Genomic DNA, 19,030 nt, shown 5'->3' with positions numbered 1-19,030 from the left:
TTTCATCGCATAAGAGCTTCAGAATAGTTTTAATTTTATTTTTACTTTGTTTTTGCTGAGGATGGGGCATTCCACCGGATGCCAAACATTCTCCCATTAGTTTTGTTACTCTAACCGAGATATTTTTTAAAGATTCTATCCGTCCCTTTAAGTGCTATTATTTGTATTTTTCTTGCACTTGGTTCACCGGGTATATTCGTCAGATAGTTTTTTAAAATTCTTTTTCATTAGCCCAGTTGCTCCTATAATGACTGGTATGATCGATACCTTCTTAAAATTCCGGTTTCTTTTTTATGTTGCACATAAGTCGTTGGTATTTTGTTATTTTCTCCCTCTCTGCTCTGTTAAGACCAGTATCATTAGGGACATTGACTTTAACTAGTCCTATATCACTATGCCAGGCTTAATAGCCCCATTTTCTAGGTATGTAGCTGTGGAATTTCGTAGTCATAGGGAATAGTGTATGATTTATTTACAACTTTTCTTTCTGGTATATGTTCCTCAAGACTGTCTACTACGTTTGATATTTAAGTTTAATACAATGTGTTTCAAAATGTACTGTAATGACTTGTCTCATAACGTTTACGAATCCCGCGGTGCGTTTTATCAGCACTGTGTAAATAACAATGGCATTCAATTTTAACATTTGCGAACATGATTCTTCAGTTACAATTGTCTTCTGTATTTGAAGTTATTCCATTTCACTCTATGTTTATAAATAAATGTTTTAGCGTCATTCAAAGTGTGAGACACACTGTATTTACTTGAAGGGGTTTACACCTTTTAATACAAATTAGTATTTAAATGCATCGCACTATTTAGAAAACACACCCGAAGAATGCATAAACTATAAAACTGCAGTAAAATGCTAAAATAATCCAATTCATTATCATTTATAATTAGAAAGTTCTGTATGAAAGGATATTGAGAGTTTCATAGATACAACATCTGCAGTATTCATTTGGAAATGTAGGAATTCATATTTGAACGAAGATTTCAAGTTTTACGAAATGGTTTGCTTCGTTTAAACTTGTTAAGATTAAGATCGTGTCTTAAAGCCAACGAAATGTTCCTTTTTTGCTGAGATTCCCATGAATGACTCTGCTCTTGGGAAGAAATCAACTCTAAAACTTCTTGGTCTTTCTTTTTCATCGAATATTTCGTGAGTTTATGCATTAAATCTATTGCTCTTTCTGATTGTAATAGGCTCTCTCTATCGCTATGAGCACTTTCTCACGCCGAGGTATTTCTCTAACTCTACAATTCTTCTATCATACTATGCATGAAGAACTGTTGTCGTATCTATGTTGATGAATCTATGTTGATGAATCTATGTTGATGAATCTATGTTGATGAATCCATGTTGATGAATCTCTGCCCCATTTCAGTATCCTTTATCATGTGCAGAAACGTATTTCTAATTTCTCCTATGCAACTTCTCTTACAGGCATGATGTTGCTAGCCTCCGCCTTTTTTGATAAATAATATTATAAGCTTTTGCTTTTCAGAATTATTTAATCCATTCCATGCTCACTTTGTTCCAACTTGTTTGATCCATTAATTTAGTAGTCGTTATCAATTCTCCGTTTAAATATCTATCTGTAATACAGCTTTTAATTTCAGTAACTTCTTTTCAGGAACTGCAATCCTGTGTAATCCTCTTTATGCTGACAATAAGCATCTCCTGTATTTGCGATAATATTCTTTCGTTCTTGTTAGTTCTTAACATCAAGTGACATCATGCATTTTCTGGATCGATTTCCATCAAAAATATTTTGCACAGTTCATCAGTTGCAGATGCTTTTATTGTCAGAGTAAAGTTAACAAACTACACCAAAGTGTGCAATACTGAAATCGACCAAAAACATTCTAGTCCTTGATTTGTATTTAGAATTTTACACGCGGCCTTTTGAATCCACGCTTTATAAAATTATTTGATCGTCAAGTTTCTTGCAGCATTTCTTAAAGTACCAGCTTCGTTTTCTTCTGATTACTTGCGCCTTCACCTTTTATGCAACCAATCTTTTTCGGTTGTTTCTGCTGCGTTAGAGTTTATGGGTGATCTTTCCATTGAATCACATCTCGGTTTTGACATCCATAAAACTGACGATTTCATCCTTAGTCATCCACCACTGACAAGCAAATCTTATTCTTTACTCCGGGTGATGTTGAGAGCAGCTCTTAGCGATTTGGTGTCTACGCAGTCAATTTTCCTCTATAATTTTTCCACATACGAGAATTACTGTAATAATGACGTCAAATTCACGTTTAAGCGTTGTTAAAAGATTTAACCTTCACATTGCTTCGATCTTATCCAGTTCAGAGGGTTCTGTTAAAAGTTAGTGTGAATTAATCATCATCAAATCTCCGCGAATCTCGAGATTCTACTGATGAAGTGAAAATAATTAAAATTATTTCGACAAAGTCTATCAGAAACATTCTTACAGCAGCCGTTCTTATAACTGATGATTTCATTTATTTCTTTGATATTTATGCAAACAACAAACTGTATTTCTATATTTCGTGTTCAATATTTAGTTAATGCTTAAAGCAATATAATATTTTGACATTATAAATTACATTCCTTGTATATTCCTATAATTATTTCGAGAAAAAATATTTTTTTCAATGCAAAATTCTATATTTGTAAATATTTCATATTTTTAGTTCATATATAAAAAAATATCAGCTATTTAATAAGCTAAACTGAACGTTTATTTCATTTAATAGTAAATTACGTTTAATGGTAAATTACGTCGAAAGTGTATGAGCTTCCTTGGGGAGAAAACGAAAATAAAAGAAAAAGAAACCCCAAAAAGATCTGATCACGTGGCAAGGAATCTTGACGCCGACTTGACTGCATTAGAAAAGTTTAAGGGTAGCAAGGTTCCCACTCAATTATAAACTTGGAGAAATATATGATTACTGTACCACGCCCAGGAGGATGCTCCCTCACAACAGCAACTGGTACCATTCTGGAAAAGCGATTTTCATTTGATTGTCAGTTTATCACACAATGGGACAAAAAGCAAAACATTTCGAGTGAAGTTTTCATTTTCAAATTTGAAAATTTTATTCTGCATGAACATTTTTCATAATTTTCATCATGTCTATTCCAAAAAAAAGTCATCACATATATGAGATGCGTTTTATTAGAAGGTTGAATTAACAGTCTGAATTAAAAAAAAGTATATAATGAAATATTAAATCAGGTCCCATACTAAATAATATCCAAACAGCAATAAATATGTATCCATTTATTAAGGAAGCTAACAAATATATTAAAAATAAAATGAAATTATGTAAATTAGTTGTAAACAAGACCACAAGTAAATAAAAAGTTGCCAATGTAAAACGTTATAACAAACTTGATTCTTAAAAACTTAATGAAATACCATTTTTCAATCAACACTTAAAAATTTAAATTAACTCGTTACAGGGAATTTATATACTAATACGATAGCGTGTGTGTTATTTTGTGTGTCACGTTTACATCCGGGTCATTTAATTGTTATCTACTTCCATTTCTTGCCATAAATAATTTTACCAAGAATTCTTGATAAGTTTAGGTTCCGGTTTCGATTATAGCTGATGGCACTTAAGTCATCTATTTTTTTTATAAATAATTTTATCAAGAATTCCTTAGCTTTGGTTTCGATTATAATTTATGGCATTCCAGTAATCTATTTTTTAAATAAATAATTTTATCAAGAATTCTTCATTAGTTTTGTTTTCGATTTCGATTATGGCTGAAGGAACTCAAGTTATATATATATATATATATATATATATATATATATATATATATATATATATATATATATATATATATATATATATATATATATATATATATATTCATAAGTTTTTATTTCAGTTTCGGTTCAAGCTAATGCATCTAAGTCATATGGATATATATTTTTATTTTGGAAATCACAACTTTATAATATATAAAAATCGATAGAACATTAACTCTATAATAATACATACGAAAGCTGCAAGAATTAAAATATCATATTTAAGCGTACTTTACCACCGTGCTAGTTTAGATAAATACTTTTACAGTTTTAACAAAAGGGCTACAATAATACCAGAGCGTCTCGATTTACACTGAATATCTACAGAATGCCAACATCAATATATTACATATGAATAAGTCCCCTGTGGAATTTCCACAGGTCTCGCTGGTATATATAATTTTAATACGATAGAAAGATGAAATTCGGTTAAGTATTTCGTCGGATATTACTCCCAAAACATTTATAATTATTTCTGAATTCATCCAATTTAATGTTAAAATGCTCTATGCTAGTAGCTTATGCTGATTCCTTGAATGGTGGTAAAGTACCTGGGTATGTTAATTACCATCTTTAACTAACTTTTTACCTAATACGAAAAATGTTTATACAATTTCTGTGATAAATCACTACTTAATATTCGCATTAAATAGTAAGTAAATACTATTATTATTATTACTGGTATTATTGTTGTTGTTGTTGTTGTTATTTTTGTTATAATAATAATAATAATAATAATAATAATAATAATAATAATAATTTTATTATTATAATAATAATGATAATAATAATCATAATAATAATAATAATAATAATAATAATAATAATAATAATAAAAAAGGTTATAATTTTCTTATAAAAGTTCAAATAAAGACAGTTTGAATAAAACTTTTATTTTATATTTGCATAAAAAAGAAGGATACATTCTATAACAGTTTTGATCATCCGTAGCTCAAAATTTGTTTGATCTTACTTCCGCCAAATAATAATAATAATGATAATAATAATAATAATAATAATAATAATGATAATGATGATGATGATGATGATGATAATAATAATAATAATAATAATATGAATTGTTTTTTTTTCAAATTCATGTACTGTTTTTTTTTTACTTTTATTAACAGTTTTTTTATATCTACTTATGAACTACCGGCCCTCCAATAATATGGTTATTAACTCTTTTTTTTTTAATTCATGTAGTTTTTAAAAAAAATTATTACTATGAACTGTTTTTTTTTTAAATTTTTTTTATCCAGCAAAAATAGAACATGCATTATGACAATATTATGAACTGTTTTCCAAACAAAATGAAACGAACTTTATTTTTATCAGAAAAGATGTATTTCTTCTGATATTATTTTAGTCAGAACGAATTACTATTTCGTTATCTTTCTTACTAAAATGTTTTATCCTTCTTACTAAAATAAATTGTTAATTCTTCTATTTGAATAAAATTCACTGAAAAGGAAATAAATAAAGAAATTACCCCCCCCCCCAAAAAAAAAGCTCCAATTTCTTCTTGATCAAATAACATGAAAAATAAGTAATAAACTAGATTTTGTTTTTCTCAACAGGAAATATTTGAAAAAACAAAATATTTATGGTAAATGTCTGTAGAGGAGTTCTGACAGATGACTATTAAAAATCTCATTTCATAAACAAAAAAACAGCTCATAAATATTTTTTAAACAAGATCTCTTTAAAAAAATAAAACGAAGAACTGTTCATAAATATTAAAATAAAACAGTTTATAAACATATTTCTATTAGAAAAGTTATAATTTTGTTATAAAAGTTCATATAAAGACTGTTTGAATAAAACTTCTATTTTTATATTTGTTTAAAAAAGATACATTCGATATAGTTTTGGTCATCCGCAGCTAAAAATTTGTCTGGCGTTACTTTCGCCAAATGGCTTTGTAAATACGGGGATGCGGAAGGTGAATTTAACAGAAGGCTATATATATATATATATATATATATATATATATATATATATATATATATATATATATATATATATATTAGTCTTCTACTCTTTCGTTGTTGGCTGTTGCTAAGATGGGCGTGTAAAATTATATAGATCAAACATTGCCCAAACGCCTAAGCTCCATTTGTTTACACAAAGAACATTAACTTATACGTTAGTGAGAGGTTGTTATTTGACTCCCCAATATGATCAACCCAAGATATATCTATCTATCTATCTATCTATCTATCTATCTATCTATCTATCTATCTATATACAACTAGTAGAAATAATAATAATAATAATAATAAACCAAACCCAAACAACAACAACAACAACAACAACTCTAATAGAAATAAAAATAAAAATACTAATAATGAACAAGACAAATGCAACTGTAGATCCCGCACACTCTACTCACTTCAAAATAAATGTCTAACCAAAAGCATAGTTTACCAGGCCACAATATTTGCAAAAGAACAACCAAATAAAAAGAAATATTACGTAGGTATAACCTCCTTAGATTTCAAAATCAGGTATTATGACCATAAAAGTACGTTCAAAACAAAAAGCACAGAATGAAAAGAGCGCTAACAAACCAATACTGGGAACTCAAAGAAAGTAGACGTTCGCCGATAGTCGAATGGAAAATAGTAAGACAAGCAAGTACATGTAGGGACGTAGACGATACATATAGATTATGTCTGAATTCAAAATTTTCTATCCTATTCTTTAAAGAACCGCAACATTTATTCAACTGTAGGAGAAAAATAGTGAACAACTGTGTTCACAGGATAAACTTTACTCTAGAATAGCAATACAAAATAAAATTTGAAATCGACAATTAGAAAATGAATAAATAAATAAAATGAAAAATAAAATATAAAAACATATATATTCATAAATAAGTCTCTCTCTCTCTACACACACACACACACACACGCACGCACACACACGCACACACACATAAACTATAACAAATCTAATTACACCTAGGCTGAAAGTAGATCAGCTTATTACAACAAAAGGATATCAACCTTTCCCATAAAACAAATAAAAAGAAGGAGTGAACTGGAGGTCAACTGTGCCTTTGCCCTGGAAGTGCCCGCCAATTGGCTGATTAGGATGGGTGCGGTGGAAACTGGTTATCAATTCAATAGCATGTACGTATATATAAATGTGTGATAACTACAACTTTCCGTATAAGCCTGACGAATTCTGACGAGAATAAAACGCGGAATATTATGTGTAGCTTAATTGCCATATGTATTTTCATAACTTACTATATATATATATATATATATATATATATATATATATATATATATATTGAACAGAGACATGAATCACATCATTATGAATGACTAGTCGGGGGATTTTTTATCACTATGAATATACATATCCTCTCTTTAGCTCAATGCGTGTCTCTGTTTACTTTCTACAACGCCATTTTTTTCAATCATATATGAGTACAAAAAAAAAAAATCTATCATCATAAAAATATGGGCGAAAAAAAACCCCGAAATTATTTCCTTTTAAAACCAATCAAAAACTTAAAACAAGAAAAAAATTACAAATGTATAATTAAAACATTAACTTAGTTTTGTTCTCACAATTAAATCATTTTAAGATATTTCTATAAAATGTGTTTTTGTTTAAATTTTACTGTTGTCAATAAAAAAACAGGAAATACTAATAAGTAGCAAAACCATAAAAAATTGACCATTCAAAAAGAAAATCTATTTGAAAGTGACAACTCGGAATTTTTTTTCTTCCGAATTGAACTCGCAAAAAGCAAACAGGAGAATACAAACATAAGATAGAAAGTTACTTGAACGCGTTCCTAAAACATTAACTGATTTACGACGGAGATGACTGCCATATAACCTGTATATTAATACAATTATGAAACAACTTATCTGTATTTTCCGTATCAACGTAACGGGAATAATTATACATTGATTTATTAAGATTACCCAACTACGGAACTTGTTTCGGCCGAGCTTGTTTCTCAGAATATTTGTTTCTTTGTTTACGTTCAGAAGCGATTTGATTTGAGGATATCGAAGTCATTGGCAGGATCACGAGATTGGGGGAAGCCGAATTTTTGGCGTAACTGAGATTACTAAATTTGAAATAAAATTACATTTGAATTGAATGAATTCAAATGTAATTTTATTACGAAATTAAATCAACCATAATGCATTTCAGTATATTATCTATTTAATTAAAAGAGAAATTTCAACCCCTTTCACTCGCAAACTATACTGACATGTTCCTCCTCTTTAATTTTGTTACGTACGTTTTTACTCCACCACCCTACGAACAATACCTATTGATATTATAAACAAGCTAAGCATTTAAACACAAGAAACCATCTTTTCTCGATTTTAATTGTAGTTTATAATACATTGATTTAATTATTAATTTTATAACCAAACGATTCCGCAATAATTAAATTTAACTTGAAAAATTTCACTTTAGAAAAAAAATAATTTCGTAAAAAAACTATTTATGGAATATAAAAACGTGCGATCAATTATATTGCAAAAGCGATTATTTTAAAATAACATAAATTAAAATATGTGCAGGAGTTAATTTTAATTGTGTATCATTATGGTTATTATATATATGTATATATATATATATATATATATATATATATATATATATATACGCCTTTAAATTTTTGCGTGTATTGATATTCATATTAAAAAACCCTTTTCTATTTATTTAAAAAGAAATACAGCTTTGTTTTATATGGTTCGTGGAATTTCATTCATTTGCAAAAGATTTAGCTAATTTGCACACTCTTTTAAATATTCATCTATATATTAATACGATAGCGTGTGCCAGTCGTGTTATTGTTATGGACTTCAATTTCTTGTAATATATAATTTTATCAAGAATTCTTCATAAGTTTTGGTTTCGGTTTCCATTATAGCTGATGTCACACCCGTTATCTAATTTTTTATGAATAATTTTATCTATATATTAATGCAATAACATGTATGTTATTCATTTTCTGTGTCACGCTTACATTCGAGTCGTTTAATTGTTATGGACTTCCATTTCTTGTAATAAATAATCTTAACAAGAATTCTTCATAAGTTTTGGTTTCAATTCAAACTCATGCACATAAGTCATATGGATATATTTTTTATTTTTGAAGTCACAACTCATATATAAAAAAATCGCTAGAACATTTACTCTATAATGATATATACGAAATCTACAACAATTAAACTATCATATTTAAGCGTACTTTACAACTAGGCTACGCCGGGAGCCTCTGCTTGCGTGTTAATTTAAGCTGAACATATTCAGCATGCCAACATCAATATATTACATATGAATGAGTTCGCTATATAACTCCCACAGGTCACGCTAGTTTTAATTAATTCCCTTTTTCGGGTTCTTATGGGTTGAACATCTTTAGTTAATTATTACTATCGTTAGTTAACTATTAACTATATCATGCAGATATTCTACATGTCTTATACTTGCGTAATATTTGCATAAAAAAGTAATAGTAAACACAAACATTTTTCTATATATATTTATGTGTGCGTATATATATATATATATATATATATATATATATTTGTTTAAACAAATTTGCCTAACAAACTCTCCTATCAGCTTTTAATTTACAGACATGAAACTTAATATATAGGATATTAAAACTCATGCAAAACTTTATATTTGGTGTTTTGCCGGGGAAAATAGGTGAAAAGTGTGAACATTAAAAAAAATGGAATTTGTCAGGTGAAGATTGAATGACGACATTACGAATATGCATGTGTAACGTAATAACTATCGGTTCATGTTTTAATTTTTTGTCTTGCAGAAAACATGTCTTAATAGCTCAGGCATTAACGTCAAAAGAAAAAGTAAATCGTAAGCTAAACATTTTGGTTTTCAATTGTTTTTTAAAAGCTTTTTAAATCATTACTATGTATATTGGGTCCAATATAATCTATAATATAGATCTCACCTGTCTGTTTAAATGTATGTATGTATGTATGTATGTATGTATGTATGTATGTAAACGGACACTCAATGAGAACTGATGCGGATATGGGCGTCAATGGAAATAAAGGCTCTGGAACATCCAGGGTCTGGTCCGGCGGGTCTTCGTGGCACCACAGCCTAGACCCGGCCATCGGCGGATGTGCAGGACTGTATGCGTGTATATATATATAATGACAATACCCGAGAACGAGTTTGCTGCCATCATATATGTATGTATGTCTGCCTAAAACTTTCGACAGAGGCGATGGATTTTCACGAGAACTGTATCCTTTTGAAGCTCGACTCTTCGGACGACAAATATAAAAAAATTGGCTAAAAACATTAATTCCTTTATTCTCAACCGTGCACTTTTCTACAAGGAGGGGCTGCTTTGTTCGCCGATATTTTTTAAATTCCCCTCTTTTCGGTTGATTAGCCTTAATCGCCACTTCCGGTTTGTCGATGGACGCAACGGCATAACATTTTTTTTTCGCGTTCATTTCATTTTTCTGCAGTACGGGTTCGAGCCTGCCTGCCTACTACCATTTTTTTTTTTTTTGCTCAACACACACCTCCAAACACCTGGGCAACGCTAAGCACCCAGGCAAGTATAATTATAAATACGAAATCTGCATTAATCGAAATATCATATTTAAGCGTATTTTACAACCTGGCAATGCCGGGCGGCCTGCTAGTGTATATATATATATATATATATATATATATATATATATATATATATATATATATATATATATATAGTCATTTACATACAGTATTGTTTCGCTGTTTCACAGCTCATCAGTGCGGCTAGACAAGCAACTACATAAAGCCATATATATATATATATATATATATATGTAGGAAGTAGAAGTCAGTCGAACCATGTTCTTAATAGAATTTAGAAGAAAATAAATTAGCCCAGCCTTGACAGACGTTTTAAATTCTTTTTTCTAACCACATCTTATCTTTCTTTATATAATATTATTTGAACTCATTCCTTGTACCATTTGTGAATTATTCCACGGATTTCTGCCTTTTGGATTACTTTGGACCATCTTCCAATTACGCGATTCCCTTGGATTTTACTTGTGGAAATGGAAATTTAATCAACTATTTTGGATTTTTACCGTTATTGGATATTTTTATCTTCACCAGACCATCTATTCACGTGAAATCACATTTTTTCACCCTATTCCCTTTGATTCACTATTTGTTACCAAGTAAGATCTATGACTTACTTGTAGTTTCATTAAATACTTTTGCAAGCAAAATCCGATCCCGCGTTTTTCTAAATCCTACCTTCTAATGAGAAGGAAAGTATTTCTTCGAAACTTCGCGGATTAAGGACTATCCACTTATTTTGTGCTTCCTTTTTAAAATTAAATATGTTTTTAACTCTTTTTCAAAGTGTTTTTAACATGTTTTATTGACTACTTGTTCTTATATATATATATATATGTATATATATATATACATACACACACACACACACACACACACACACACACATATATATATATATATATATATATATATATATATATATATATATATATTAGGTTGACTTTATCTTTATGCCTAAACTCACACGTAGATTCGGTACTTTCTTTCTTAGAACTGCACGCCCGTGGAACTCTGTATCGTTTTCCTGTTTTCTAACTGACTACAATACGGTTGTCTTCAAGTCCAACGTAAACAAATTCTTGATGAGCAATCCCCCTCAAAATTAAATTAAAAAGTTTCTTACCACGCTGTTCACGACTTACAGACCTATAAAATACTTAAAATGGATTGTTCAAAGCAGCAGTGATAGGAATGTTGTTTTGATGTATCGATTTTTTATTGGACAGAAGCTCAAATCAGAACTTTCACAAAACGGAAAAATATTCACTGCGAGTATTGGAGTGTATATATACAGCCTTTTCATGCTTCTTTCCTGTTCTTACGTCATAAACAAGCTCGACCTGTTTTATTACTCGAAAGGCTCTCGACAAAAGCACAGTCATAACGACGCACACACATACTAATACAACTGATGCGTTAACATAAGTCCATCTACATGCCTATTTTATTTGTATACACCTAAAAGCAAACTCAACATACGTCGGAAGATACATGTGTACTCAATTTCCACTTATATAAAAACATCCTCTTGTCACTAGAACGTTTTGAACTCCCATTCTTTACGGCCACTTGATTTCGCACTGTCTTTACAAAGTTGTCAATAAAATGGATAAGTATCGAGGGACTTTGTCATTTATTGTTTTGATAATGTCTTATCTCCTACAGGTTTGTACACTGACAGATCAGATGCTACACTTTGATTATAATTCAAAATGTCGAATATCAATCGTTTCTTACGAGTGACATACTTTTATCCAGATGCATGTCAAATCAATAAAAACTCACTTGTGATATCCTGTCAGATTCAATTATCTTTTCGTTAAGAGCAAATTCTACATCTTCTTCTTCTTCTTCTTCTTCTTCTTCTTCTTCTATTACTACTACTACTACTACTACTACTACTACTTTTACTATTGCTACTTCTTTTCACTTTTTCACTTTTTTTCGTCTTGTTCTTATTCTACACCTCCTCTTTTCTCGCGTTGATGAAGGACAATATCATCATTTTTGTTTTTATTCTACGTACAATAAAAAAATATTTCACTGAAAAAGAAAAATCCATCCGATGATGATAAGTTGTGACCTCCGCCATGATTACAGGCAAGCGATGTCTTTGAAAAGCACTCAGTGCTTATCGCCGTGGACGAAGCGTGCCGTGTTCACGTCACGCGGGTTCTATTGAAAATTTATCAAAATTTTCTAAAAGCAAAGTTGAACACGACGTTATTTCTTTTCATTCGACTCAAATGTTTGACTTGCATTTCCGATATCTTCAATGTTAATTCAATATAAAAACTGCATTAAATTTGTTTTATTGAATTTAAGCAACGTTGAGTGCATGTAGTACTTAGAACATTTGAGAATAATAGAAGCTGTAATATCGCAACTTTCACTAATACTCATGGAAGACGTACGAACATATATCTATTCGCCTCTAAAAATAAGTGAAATCTAAAATCTTGTGGGAGCAACTAATCTGGAAGACGGAACACTATTTCACCTCATTTTTTTTCCAAATGCCCCGTCCAGTCATCTTGTATGTATTCTTGTTACTGAACTCAAGGAATGACGAACCAGAAGAAATGCGATAAAGAATTGTACACCCTTGCTTCTCTATGAATGTAGCCTTTCAGGGCGTATACATTTCTCCCCAAGCCATAAGGAGGCTAACAGAACAATCTTAGTTTCATTATTATTATTATTATTATTATTATTATTATTATTATTATTATTATTATTATTATTATTATTATTATTATTATTATTAACTGTAACTAAAACACCTATAAAAGATAGTAAACGGCTGCAGTTATCACGATAAATTGGGAAAATTAAGGATTAACCACTTTACTAGAGATAAGAATTGAAGCTGTCAAAATAATGAATGGCATTACTAACTATGAATGACAGTGTATGATTTCTATCTTCAAGAAGATATTGGATAGCTGAAGCGTGTTCAACGGCTGACAATCTCCGTGCTTACCTACAAAGAATAGCTTCAGAAACTACATCTGCCATCACTTGAGCCGCGAAGGATGCGAAATTACCTAATTCTGTAACACATTATCATCAAAGGAAATGTAAATCTACTGTTAATAGAGTCTTTCACCCCAACACACATAGTCTCAGTAGTATCCGTAGTTACTCGCAGAAGACGGATCATCGTCGTTTTCGTTTCAACATGAAAAAAGGCAGCATTCTATGTCAATGTATTTGCTCCCTTGAACAACCTGCCAAATGGACATGCTGTGTAACAGAGCGCGGACGCGCGTATGTCTGCTGTATGCAAATTTTGTCACGATAAAGTGACGTCACGATAAAGAAAAGGACTATAAAAAGAACGCGTGTACAAACCGACGATAAGAACGATAAAGATCATGTTATAGATAACGTTTGATTCAGGAAAGTACCTAGAAATAAATGTCGTTGTTTCAAAGGAAAAAAGTGAGTCGAATTATTCTTCGTCTTGGTCTTCTTTTGCCAAGTACTCTCTTACAACGTGTCAGGTCTCGAGTGTCTATATATTAACACGTGTGTAAACATGTATTGCGTTACAGCTGTTTCAGGGAGATGAGTGATGATGCCTATCTTTCCAGGTTTCAAGTCGCCTTGGATAAACATTCAGATCGTATACAGATGAAATATCTTTTGTCTTTTTACAAGATTTGTTGCATTTTACTATTATTCCAATAAAATTGATTGGTTAATAATTCAACGAGGAAGCATACGTATTCGCTACAAAAAGTTGTGTTCTAAGATTTATAAGTAAATATAGTGATCTTGTTTTGCTTCATTTTACTTCGGGTGAAATTCTCAAAAATTAAGGAACACCTTTCCTAGGGCTAACACTTGGTCTCTATACGAGATACATATATATTTGAATATTCCATTAAAGTTATTCTTTACCTCTCAAACACGGAGTAAAGAAGTTGAGGACATAATTTTCCTCTCTCCAATTAACTATTCAAATATGTTATCGTATACTTTTTGCAGCCTCTTGGTTCCAATAAGAGCCAGTGTTGGTTAGCCATATTGAGATCTTATCTGGGACGCGAATACTATGTGATTTTGAATATTTAGTCAGGGTTTACGTGTAAGGAAACTTACCCTCAAACTAGGTTGACCTGACAAACCTCTATACAGAGAGGTCTTAGATACTCGAAGGTAGTGTCTTGTATGCATTCAAGTCCATCTCCAGTTATGAATGGTCGGTGTATATACGTACATTTTTACACTTGCATTTTTATAGCTTCATATTTTCCTATATAATTATGAATTCTTGATAAATAGAGATTAATTGTTTGTTTTCCTTTATTAGATATTCATGAATCTATACATGTGGGTAAATATACGATCAGTCAAATATGACTGTGTATATATATGTCTGGTAGTAACAATACAATAATATGCGTATCAAGATTTCCTAGTAAATTCAGTACTATGCAGATTTGATCGTCATATATATATATATATATATATATATATATATATATATATATATATATATATATATATATATGCGCGCGTGTGTGTGTGTGTGTGTGGACGTTTAGATTCTCTGGAGGGATATGTTATGCTTGCATGCTTATGGATACGCAAGAGGATTAACTCTCATAATACGCTGACTGATTTAATTTTCTGCTCGTTAGAGATAATCTCCCTTTGTTTGAATGGGAAAAGTGAACATCCACTGAGTCGTTCGCGCATTCTAAATAAAGTAAAAAAAATATGATTTTTATAATGATAATAATATTATTAATAATAATAATAATAATAATACCCCCCATAGTTTTACCACCGCTACTCCCAATAAAAAGTGACACCAAAGAGCTGAAAAGGGTAAAGAAGGACTGAAAGACCGAGGAGAGAGCGCCAGCCAGACCTCGGTTGGACAAGCGCAAAGAGAACTGGGACTTTGGGGAGGCTTAATGCCACTCAAATTCCAGTATAAACCAATGGCCACTGCCGGCGAGAAATCAATGGTAAGAGGTTCTTGCGATGATGCAAATTCATTTGCAAATGCTACCGAAGGAGGTGGAGAGAACTGGACGTCTGGGGAGACTTGTTGTCACTCAGCCTCCAGAGAACACCGCAGGTTTCGAATCAGATCGTTTGTTGACTTTTGTGAAAGCTCCATGTGAGCCAACAATAATAATAATAATACATTGTAATCTACATTGCACTGTAGGAAACTACTATTGATTTTATAAACTTATTTTTATACGTTGGTTTAAATTGAAAACTCGTGTCAAATGGTCCAATTGTGCTCTAAACAGAAACATTCATTTTGAACGTGCCTTTGTCTTATCAACGTATTATGACATGTGATGATTCCTCTCGGTGCAACTATAGTAGGCAATCAATTGATTTGATTGAAAAATTGGAAATTTCACCTATTTCGATGGCAATAAAATAGGGTATGAAACATTTGTTTATCCTAATTCAACCCGGGCAACGTCGGGGTTTTCTGGTGTATATATATATATATATATATATATATATATATATATATATATATATATATATATATATATATAAATTTGCATAAGAAGGAGATGCAAAGACAATTGTTGACATAGGTGAGACCTATAAATCAGAGGTGCAAATAATAACGACATAGAAAAAAAGCAAACACATTTTGTACATCAAAGAGATCTCAAATGTCGCCACATCAGACAATTTTCTCTCCCCCATTTTCTCTCACTCTTTCCCACTGTCCTTTCTATTTCGTTAATGTGTCTATCTCTATCTTTGCTATCTCTGGTCCTCTCTCTCTCTCTCTCTCTCTCTCTTTTATCTCTTATTTCTCTTTATTATCAACAAGTCTCTCTATCCCTTCTCGTTCTAATTTCTTTGTCTGGATACTTTTTCTCTCTTATATTTACATCTCCTCGTATTTCCTACCTAGATCACTCCTGTCTATATTTTCTTTTTATCTATCTCCCCCCTCTCCCTCTTTCATCAATTATTTTTCTCTATCTTTTCTGTCTTCTTTTCCATCGTCTCCTTTTTTCCACCTTTCTCTCCTCTTCCTTAGATCACAAATTGAAGCTGAAGGAGACGATCAGTTTTAGTACGCAAACACTAACGCCGAATGGCATATACCACATAAAGGAAACCAGCATAATACCAACAATATTTTGAGAACTAGTATCAGCTACAAATACTTGAGGAAAATATGAGAAATCGGAATCAAAAGGATTGACAACTTATAAACGACGGCAATGGTGACAACAGATGACATATTAAAAAATCACACAGTGCGGAAACCAACGCACATAATCAGGTGACAATTGGTGCCAAAATGGCTCGAAATGGTTATGGGATATCTGTGTGGATAAAAATCACCATCATATTGTAAGGCAAATTGCTGAGAAAGTCATCGACCTGGGTGAACTCAATAGTAAACGGCTGATGCGATAACCCTAAGATAGTTGCAATGAAGATCGAAAGAATCGGAAGGAACTAGAAATCCGAGGTTCATACTCCAAGAAGCGCCACCCATTTTTACCCTTTAGCGATCATTTGCAATGATTGAAAACTACTACTACTACTACTACTACTACTACTACTACTAGCTGACGCCCTCTACAAAAAATTGCACTGGCACTGATATTGGTTGGCATTATAAAAAGTGGTCGTGGATATAGAGAGCAACTGCAAGGAGATATATGGTTACTCAAATTCTTGAGAAACTATATATTATCAACGGAAACTCACTAATAAACGGCCGGTGCGAAAATAGTTAATTTCATAGTGATAGAAAAATAGTGTAGAATACTGAAATATCTAGAGAGACTTGCTATCACATAGACCTCCAAAATATCACCTGTTTTTACCAGTACGAAACTATTGTTCATGATTTTTTTAATGAGAAGAAGAAGAAGAAGAAGATGAAAGAAAGAAAGAAAGAAAAGCAGAAATAGAAAAGAGATAAACAGTTCAGTTAAAGTACCTATTTACTATGCCTCCCCACGGGACAGAGTTAGGCACCAGGGTCGTTTTTTAACGTGGAGAAAAGGTACAAAAATAAAAAAATTGTCTCAGTCGTGAACGACTGATCCTCCACCGAAAGAGAACAAGAAATGGAAGTGCAGCATCTGAAGAACAGATAATACACTTTGATCTTGACCAAAAGGCCAAGTAGTGGAACCAAAGTGAGTATTGAGAGTACAAAGCACGACATGGATAAAAAGAGCTGAAATATTACAAACAATCATCGAGTGTGGAAACCCACATAACGAAATTGCATGGGAATACAATAAAAATATAGAATCAGCAATAACAACCTGATAGTCGTTCCAAAATAATAATAATAAAAAAACTACTTGACTCCAGCATCGCTTGTATCTACATAAAATAGTTGTGAAGGATCGGAGAGAATATCAGACAAAACTCCACTGGAAGGACATAGAAAGTAAAATTAGGGTGACTTTATTGTCTTTCAAATTCCATAGTGAACCAACGACCGCGTTATCAACGAGAAATCAATGTTAAACAGCTGTTGCGAGAACGTAAAGTGATTTACAAGTGTGAGAAAAAGAAGCAGAGAGAGAGAGAGATAGAGAGATAGAGAGAGAGAGAGAGAGAGAGAGAGAGAGAGAGAGAGAGAGAGAGAGAAATTGTCCTACGCAATATCAGTCAGTACCATTAATGGCTAAAGAGAAGATGAAAAGATGGAGACGCACTCCCACTGTCTCAATCTCAAATGAAAGAGAAGATGAAAATACTAAAGTATAAAATCACACTGCCTCCAAGGAAAATCACCATTTCTTATTACGGAAAAATTACTGAGAATAACCGAATAAACTAGCCTTACTTATCTAGCAAATATACTAAAATGTCGCGTTGAATCCATATATTTATTGATAATTATAGAGAAACAGTTGGTTATCTTATCGTTTCATGATATAGCCGAATCTACTGAATATAAAATTGCATGCAAAATGCTGGTTCAGTAACAGGTATGCATGTTTATGGGGAGGAAACTTTCAGATTCATCGTATTCAGATTCGCTTACAGAAATAAACCCTGAAAGCATTTCATGGGGCTTTAATAGACATGCACATAGAATAATAAAATATAATCGCTTAGACCTGGTAATCAAATGCCACGAAGACAAAATGCCACTTTTAAAAGATAATGGCAATTCCTACGACATCACTTTCAGTCTTCTTTCTCTATTGTTATTTTAGATGGTGTTTTCTTTCTTATCTTACCGTTTTACATACTCCAGAACCCATACGGAATTTAGGAATTTTTTACACGAGTCATTATAAAGCATTAGTCACCGGCAATAATAACTCAGATTTGCCGGAATTTAAGTGGCAACAAGCCTATATATCCGTTATCATGCTGTGCATCCCTAAAAAGGGAAAGTGGAAAAAAATTGGTGTCGCTGTTGAGGCAAAGCTAATAAAAATGATTTGCCTTTCTTGGCTTTTTGGCTGAGATCAAAGTGTAGTATCTTTCTTCAGGTGCTACATTTCAATTTCTTCTCTCTCAGTGGAAAAGAAATTCTTTACGACTAAGACAATTTTTTCTCCACGTTAAAAAACAACCCTCGTATCTAAATCTGTCCCGTGGGGAAGCATTGTGAATAGGTACTATGCAATAAA

At 31.6% G+C, this 19,030-nt stretch overlaps 1 protein-coding gene across 5 annotated transcripts in view; it reads right to left on the bottom strand.

The window, feature by feature from the left end:
- The window catches only part of LOC145279908 (neo-calmodulin), a 933,613-nt gene that overhangs the window by 124,128 nt on the left and 790,455 nt on the right, over positions 1-19,030 (bottom strand). Inside the window, exon 5 of one of the 5 annotated variants that reach the window (XM_080131462.1) lies at positions 2,932-2,975. The exons of the other annotated variants lie outside the window; for them this stretch is intronic. Coding sequence (XP_079987588.1) covers positions 2,953-2,975 — 23 coding nt within the window. The 3' untranslated portion in view covers positions 2,932-2,952. The remainder of the gene's footprint in view (positions 1-2,931; positions 2,976-19,030) is intronic. 5 annotated transcript variants of the gene reach the window in all.

Source organism: Euprymna scolopes, chromosome 7 (assembly GCF_053919585.1).
Source record: "Euprymna scolopes isolate OS-2025 chromosome 7, ASM5391958v1, whole genome shotgun sequence".
NCBI lineage: Eukaryota > Metazoa > Mollusca > Cephalopoda > Sepiida > Sepiolidae > Euprymna > Euprymna scolopes.
Note: the sequence above shows the minus strand (reverse complement) of the source record. Positions and strands in the feature narration are given on the sequence as shown.